The 7695-nt window shown below is 52.2% G+C and overlaps 1 protein-coding gene across 1 annotated transcript; it reads left to right on the top strand.

The window, feature by feature from the left end:
• The first annotated feature begins 1106 nt into the window (after positions 1-1106).
• WFDC2 (WAP four-disulfide core domain 2) lies at positions 1107-4483 on the top strand. Its single transcript, XM_060124343.1, has 3 exons — positions 1107-1194; positions 1780-1923; positions 4386-4483. Exons 1-3 carry the CDS (start codon positions 1107-1109, stop codon positions 4481-4483), a joined length of 330 nt encoding a protein of 109 aa, XP_059980326.1.
• Positions 4484-7695: the final 3212 nt, after the last annotated feature.

Here is a 7695-nt window from a genome sequence, read left to right as displayed (position 1 = left end):
GGAGGGCACAGCTGTTCCATTCAGGAACACGCCATTTGTGTTCTCATGGGATTTTTATATTATCAGCATCTTTGGAGGTGGCAACGCGGCAGCTCAGAACAGGGAAGTGATTCACTCAAGGTCCCTCAGCTGGCAGGTGCTGGAGGTGGGTGGGAGTCAAACCCAGACCCCGTCACCCAAAGCCAGTGCTGAAGACTCCTTTAATTCCTTTCTCTACACCAGCTGTGTGCCCTAGATGTGTCACGAAGAACGTACATTTATGACGGAATGGAAAAGATAAGGGCTTGGAGGGATGGCGACTTGGGATCAAACCTTGTCTCTACAGCTTCTCACGGGACCTTGGGTGGGAGGGCACCCCCTCTGCACATCCAGTCCATCTGTCAGGCACAGCTGACGGCAACAATATCTGTCTGTTCACAGGTGTCTGGGAAGATCCATGACTCCGTGAGACATTGGACACAGGGCTGCACCCAGGGAGCCCTGAGAGAGTGTTGGTGTGGAAAAGAGAGGGAGGGAGAAACACACATGAAATGGCTCTAGATGTTAATAGGCGTTTCACCTTCCTTGGCCTCAGTTTCTTGTGTCCAGTCGGTTCATTCATGAATAATTTTTCCTGCAGCTCCTACTACGTGCTGTGTATCCCTACACAACAGCTCCACCATGAATCTCTAAAGAGCAATTTTCACTCTGATCTGCTGACCCCAAATCCACCCACTTCATCCGCAGGCTCCTCCCTGTGGGTCCTGCCCTTTCCCCCTCCTTTACCGACAGCGGGCATTACCGGGAGACCCCTGAGTCTCAGAATGGGAACCCCTGTGTCTAGCCCTTGGCCTCCTGCTGCCCTGCCCACGGGCCCCAGGAGGGACGTGGGGAAGCAGGAGTGGACAAGCGTCCAGCTGCAGCTGGTCGAGCTGCACCCGGTTCCTGGTTCCCACTGGGACCAGAGTGACACCTGATCCTGGGGGATTGTGAAATGACAGGAGGTGGCAGCCTGCCCCAGGTGCCTGTTGAGTCCTCCACTCAAGCCAGCTGGGCCCCCGCCAACACCTCACGCCTCCAGGCACACGGTTAAACCTCCCCATCCGGAGGTGCCTCACTCCTGCACCATGCCTGCCTGCCGCTACCTCGGTCACCTAGTTGCCACCCTCCTCCTTGGCCTGCTGCTGCCCCTCCCCCTCCTCAGGCCCCAGGTGAGTGGGGCGGGGAGAGGCCTGTTCCAAGAAGGGGCCGAACCAGGAGTGCCAGGAGGGAGCCAGCAGAGGCTTAGCCTCTCTGGGGACAGAGAAATGAAGATTCCTGGCGTGGAAATGGGGAGACCAATGAAGACTAAAATGCGGGGATCCCTGGTGTCTAAAGGGGGTGACCCTTGGACTGTCAGGTGTGAGGTCCAATGTGCTGGAGGTGGGGAGACCACTGAAAGCTGAAATTTGGGGAGAGACCCTGTGCTGAGGCTGGCGACACAGTGGTAGGAGAGGAACTCTGCCCAAGCTCCAAAGCTCAGCTGTGCGGTGTGGGTATCCGTGCGGGGGTCCCCTAGGGACTGAGGGCTCTGAAGCCAAGGGTTAGTTCACTCCAGCCCTCCCAAGTGTTGGGGACCCCTGCCTAGAGGTGGGGCTCTCTGAAGGCCGTAGGGGGTGCCAGGGCCAGAGACTGAGATTTCTGGGGAGAAATTGAGATTTCTCAATTCCTCCCGGGAGATTGAGATTTGGGGCCGTCAGACAGGAGGCGGGCATCCTCTGAGAGCGGGACTGAGTCCCCCACTGCGCGTCCGCCTCCCAGGCACAGGAGCAGAGAAATCAGGCGTGTGCCCCGCGCTAGAGGTGGACCTGAACTGCACGCAGGAGTGCCTCTCGAATGGGGAATGCGCGGACAATCTCAAGTGCTGCCGGGCCGGCTGCGCCACCGTCTGCCAGATGCCCAATGGTAACCCCGGGGGACCCACGCGGAGCGGGAGCTGGAGTGACTGCAGCTCCCGGTTCAGTAGCAGGGGTGCTCCCGACCCAGGAGTCCCTGGCCAGGTCAAGGCGGATGGAACCAGGTCCGGCCAGGGCTCTCCCTCCCACAGCCCCGAGACAAAGGCATCGCTGAAGCTCAGCAGGGGTAAAGAGAGGCATCCCCACTCCAGGCTGGATTCAATGCTCTAGAGAAGGACCCACTTCCAGGACACACTGTGGGGACATTGTTCTCGGAGGTCAGGGGACCTCCCCAGCCAGCTGGAGCTGCAGGGCCGCCCTAGTGAGAGAGCTGGATCCCAAATCCTGGGGAGCACATCCTTATCAGCATTCTTCCCCTGGGGTCTCCCCCAGCCCTGGGGGTAAGACTTGGGGTGCCTGGCCTGGCAAGACTCCCTGGACTCCTCTGTCCAGATGGAAATAGACTTTACAGATTTAAGAGAGCATCTTAAAGATGTGGAGTGAACATCTGAGAGAGAAACGTTGTTGCCCAAAGTCACGCCGCCATCCCTGGCTGCACAGGAGTCCAAGCCACGAGGGGCAGCTTTTGCCTGAGTGGTTGAAGAAATCAGGATCCCTCCCTGAGCACCCCTTCCACTTCTTCATCTTTAAAACACTCTCTTCCACTCTAAGGATTGAGTGAGAGAAAGTATGTGAAGCTTGGGTGTCATGAAAAGTACCTGCTAGAGCTCAAGACTGCCATGGGAGCTCCCATCGGAGCAGGAAGGGGCCTTAGACAGCGTGGAATTCAAGCTTCTCATTTTTCGGAGGGAAAAACTGAGGACTAGAAGCTGGCATATGACTGGGGGTCCCAAGGTATCATGATCACTGTTCTTTATCCAAATACAGCCCCCGTGATGTTCCCGCCTTGTGATTTCTCTGAAGATGCCCCCAGGGGGCTGAAAGGTTTGAAACTAGAGACTCAGTCATTTGAGCAGGGAGGTGGGAGGTGGAGGGAGGACAGGCCCATCGGGGGGCTCCTGGGTCTGGGGCCTCTAACCTGGACCAGAGGGAGGAGGACATTGGGAGAGAAAGACAGACACATGAGAGAGGAGGGGGCAGAAAAGAGGAGTCCCTGCTGTTGGGAGGAGTCTCCTCTGCTGTTCCCTGGTCTCAGATGGACAGACTGAGGCAGGAAGAGGGGCAGGACCAGAGGGCCTCCTGAGCTAGAATCCTAGTTGTGCCGTCTGCTTGCTGTGGGTCCTGAGCAAGTCGCTTCACCTCTCTGAGCCTCTGCTTTCTCGCTGGCAAAATGGGATGAGAATCCCCGATGTGGTAGGGTCGACATGAGGCTAAATGAAATCATACATGTGAAATGTCTCAGGAGAGAGCAGACCCTCCACACACAGTGGCTTGTTTTGTGGGAACCCCGCTCCTGAAGCCCTTCTGTCCGGGGGCAGCTCGGTATTGAGAGCTCCTGCCCTTCTCAGTGGAAAGGGTGACTTTGTGCGAGGAAGACAGCCCCTCCCGCCCTCTGCAGCTCCTCACCCAGCTGTGTGCCCGCTTGACACTAGGCTGGGCTTGCTCCTGGGGCTTCTGGGCATTGAGCCAGCTCCCTTCTCCTTGACCGTGGAAGTGGAGTGCAGGGTGTGTGTGTGTGTGTGTGTGTGTGTGTGTGTGTGTGTTAGTGGAAGAATGCGTGTCTGTGTGTGGATGAGTGATTGGGGTCGGGGGGCTTGGTGCTACGTGGCTGTCACTGGGAGTGAATGTATGGGAGTGAGTGAAGGGGCTGCGGGTGTGTAACCTCTCACACCAGCACTGCACTTTACCACTTACAAAGCAGCAGAGTGCATGGTGCACAGATGCTGAAGCCGGATTCCTGGGTTCAAATCCTGTCTCTACCTTGTGTGACTTTAGGCAAATTACTTACTCTCTTCATGCCTTGGTTTCCTCATCTGTTACATAAGGAAATATTAACAATTCCTCTCCTTTTCTTTTAGGCTTACTGTGAGAATTAGATGAGTTAATGTACATCAAATGCTATATGCCTGGCACATAGAAGAGGCTAAGTAAGTATTAACTGTTGTAATTATTACAACAAAGGACTTTGACTGTGCAGGGAGAAGGAATACGTGTCTGTTGCCTCCACTGCTTCCACAGCAACCCCACGACGTGGGCAGCGTGGATCTCATGTGGCACCTGAAGACACGGGGCTCTGGGACATTTCTGGCCCCAGGTCACAAAGTTAGGAAAAGGCAGAGCTGGGACTCAAACTGGGGTCCAATAATCTCAAAACTGTTGGTGGAGAGAGCAGAGGGGAGAGATTTGCAGGCAATCTTCTTTAAGGCAATCTTCTTACTCCCCTGCAATCCACTCAAGTAGGCAGCCCTTCTGTTTGTGAAACCAGGTGAAGGGTGGTGGGAGGTCATCCTCTGAAGCGTTCATCTCCCTGCTTCCCCTCTGCCCGCGCCCCTTACTCCTTTTTCTACCCAGAAAAGCAGGTTTCTTGCTCCAAGCTGGACATCGCCTGCCCCCAGCTCAGCCTCTGCCTGAACCACTGCCAGGTAAACAGCACGTGTCTGGCCAGTTGAGATGCTGCCACAATGTTTGTGGGAAGGTGTCCTGTGTCACACCTGTCTTCTGAGGTTGCTGGGGGTGGGGGGAAGCACACTGATACCCAGATGTGATGACACCTGCAGGGGGTCGAAAAGGAGAACCTGAGCTAACACACTGTTGTTTATGTATCTGCCCATTGATTTACTTTCATCCACTCAACGACTCTTCACTGAGTCTCTATCACTTGCCATGCACTGCTCTAGGTGTTAAGATGCTCTGTGAGTGAACAAATCAGACAGAAAGTTCTCTCTAGGCAGTTTATGCACTACTGGACAATAAACAAAATAAATAAGCAAGTATATTCTGTGGATGTTAGAGGGAGATCAGGGTCCTGGAGAAAAAAGAAAACAGAAAGGGCATAAGGAGTACTAGGGTGGAGGAAGGGGGCAGGGAATGGTGTTGCAGTTTCTACCTGGGACCACGAGTGAGGGCACCACCAAGAAGGCAGCTTATGAACAGAGAGTTGTGCAAATGCCAGAGGGAGACATGAGGCCATCAGGGGAGAGTGTTACAGCCAGAGGGGGCAGCAGGTGCAAAGTGAGAGCATCTCTGGTAAGTTTCAGGAAAAGCCAGAAGGCTGGCTTTCTTTTGCTAGAATAATTGTGGACGTGTCCACTGAATTCTGCCTGTCTTCTGAGGTTGCTATGAAATGGCCTAAATATTTTTCTCCCTTCGAGGTTACTTCTTTGTACCGGAATGCCTAAAACCTCCTTGCTTATCCTTGAGTTTCAGTAACTGAACAAGGATATTTTGGTATCATTCTGCATCGTTGTTTCTTTTTTTTTTACCGGAACATGGAATGTTTATTCAATCTACAGATTTTTTAAAGGAAGTTTTCTTCTATTACGTCTTGAAATAAATTTTCTCTTCCAGTTGTTGAGTTTCCTATTTGAGATATCAATTATGTTAGATTATCTTCACTTGTCATCCAGTAGTTGTTAAAAGCATGTCTACAGGAAAGATTTAATTTCCAGCTTTGCCTTTTGCTATCCGTGTGACCTCAGACAAGTTATTTAACTTCTGTGGATATAGTTTCTATTTGGAGATAACGATGGAAACTACCTGTGTTTGGAATCCCCAAGACCACACTCAGGTTTAATTCATAAAAAGACTCACAGGACACTAAGGTGTAATACTTAGGTTTACAGGAAATTGACACAGAGTTAAATCAACAAAGGGGAAAAATGCACGGGGTGAAGCTGGAAGGACACAGACACAAGCTTCCACATGTCTCTTCCCTGTCCAGTCGCAAAGAATCTGCTTGCTTCCCTCAGCCCAATGCGTCCAAGCAGTTGCCAACCAGGGAAGCTCGCTCCTGCCTGGGAGTCAGGTTTTGACTGTGGTCAGTCATATGGGCGTATACTGCCTGCACGGCTGACCTCAGTTAGGGAAGCCCCAGACCCCAGAGGGAAAGCAGGCATTTCCCTTATTTAAAATGATTAAAGAAGACAATTTAGGTGATACTGACTTTATTTCACACTTCATGAAGTGGGAAGTCTCCATCCCCGAGGGTCCAGAGAACTGCAGAGCATTTACAAGGACCCAAAGTTAGGTTTTGGTTTGCTGACATGGCACCCCAGGCCGGAGTGGTTCATCTTGAATCTAGATATTTATTTCAACACAGGCCTGAGATCAGATCCAGACGTTCCTACTGGGAGTTGGGTGTCATGTTGATGATCACAAGAGGAGCCCTGAGTCTTTGAGTATTTACCACCCAGGGGCACAGAGCTGAGCATTCTCTATTCATCAGTCTCAAATGCGTTCACAGCATCCCAAAGAAATGGGGTTGATTTTATAAACAATCCCGTTTTACAGATGAGGGCGCCAAGGCCCAGGAACACTAAGTAATTTGCCAAACCCAGGTCCTCCTACTGTTGTTGGGGAGGAAACCTTTCTTTGCTTCCCTTCTAGGTTCCTTGGCTTGTTTGGCAAGACAAACTAGACATAAGACAGATGAACAGGAGAAAACCAAATTTCATAGGTAGAGCATCCCCAAAGACATGGGACCCAAAGACCGTCAGGCAATTGAGGCTTATATGCCATCCTGAGTGAAGGAGAAGGAAGGAAGGATTGGGGCTCCAAGGGGAGGAAGATAAATTCCAGGAAGATGAGAAAAGCAGATATCTGCTTAACAAATGTTTGCCATGCTGGGCAGGTAGATAAGTGTTACTGATACTAAAAGTTATCTGGGATTAGCTCTCTTCCTGATACAGGCCCTCTATCTAAATCCTTTAGGCAGTTAAGGGAATTGTAATCGTCTCTTCCTGAGTCTTTTGGGCCTTGCATGTCTTCAGCTCAAAATAACCAACACGCCATGTGGTATATTTTGAGGGGGAGCACGTAATCCGTTCCTCCTCATGGTGAAACATGCAGTAATAATGCCATGGGGTCCAACATCCCAGGTATGTTTTTCTCCAGCATAAGATAGGAATCGAGGTTTTCCTCTCCCAAGGGTGTTTGCCACTGGTTTGAGGGTCCTGGCAATTCACTCACATCCAGACCGTAGGGTCTCGGTAGTAACTGGGCGGGGGCAACATGGTCGTTCCGAGCCTACAAACTTGTGCACACGGTGTGGTGTGCTGCCAGCACGTGGAAATCTAATCTATCACTTCATCCTCAGCGGATGGGGAGAGACTCACGTTTGTTTCTGCAAAAGAAGTCCAGTGACTTGTACCTGTCACAGGCCACCAGTGTGTGATCATTGCAATGAATTAAGGTGAAGGCAGAGAATTAGGAAGAGGCGCAGGTTAGTGGGAGAGAACGCGGGGCTTCCTGAGATTCAGCTCTTCCCGACCTTGGCTTCTCTGCTCCACTTCCCAAGGTGCGTGGGAAAGGCAGCTTTTCCCTGCGCCTGCTACCCTTCTCCTCCGCCCCTGTGAGTCTCCTCCAGGCTTGCTATCAAATTGTGGACCATCTTATAGGAGGGGAAACTGGGGCTGGGGACACACCTGTAACGGTGAGCCTGTTAGGAATGCAGCTTCTCAGGCGTCATCCAGACCTGGGGGATCAGAATGCGTATTTACTTCCACAAGACCCACAGGCAGAGTCAAGTCTGAGAAGTGCTATTACTGGGCATTTGGCCCCAGCAGGCAGAAGCAGGACCAGGGGAGGTGGGGAGATTGCACAATAAACAGGACCCAGCCCAGCTCCACCCCTTCCTCACTCCCCTCCTCAATGCCTGTCCCAC

This window comes from Lagenorhynchus albirostris, chromosome 15 (genome assembly GCF_949774975.1).
Source record: "Lagenorhynchus albirostris chromosome 15, mLagAlb1.1, whole genome shotgun sequence".
Classification (NCBI taxonomy): domain Eukaryota; kingdom Metazoa; phylum Chordata; class Mammalia; order Artiodactyla; family Delphinidae; genus Lagenorhynchus; species Lagenorhynchus albirostris.
The sequence above is the reverse complement of the archived record's forward strand: the minus strand, read 5'-3'. Positions and strand labels throughout refer to the sequence as shown.

Excerpts from the sequence above, each read along its gene's own strand:
- WFDC2 (XM_060124343.1), top strand. The coding sequence starts at position 1,107 with ATGCCTGCCTGCCGCTACCTCGGTCACCTAGTTGCCACCCTCCTCCTT. Across the intron at positions 1,195-1,779 it reads CCTCCTCAGGCCCCAGGTGA|GCACAGGAGCAGAGAAATCA; the intron begins GTGGGGCGGGGA and ends TCCGCCTCCCAG. Across the intron at positions 1,924-4,385 it reads CGTCTGCCAGATGCCCAATG|AAAAGCAGGTTTCTTGCTCC; the intron begins GTAACCCCGGGG and ends TTTTCTACCCAG.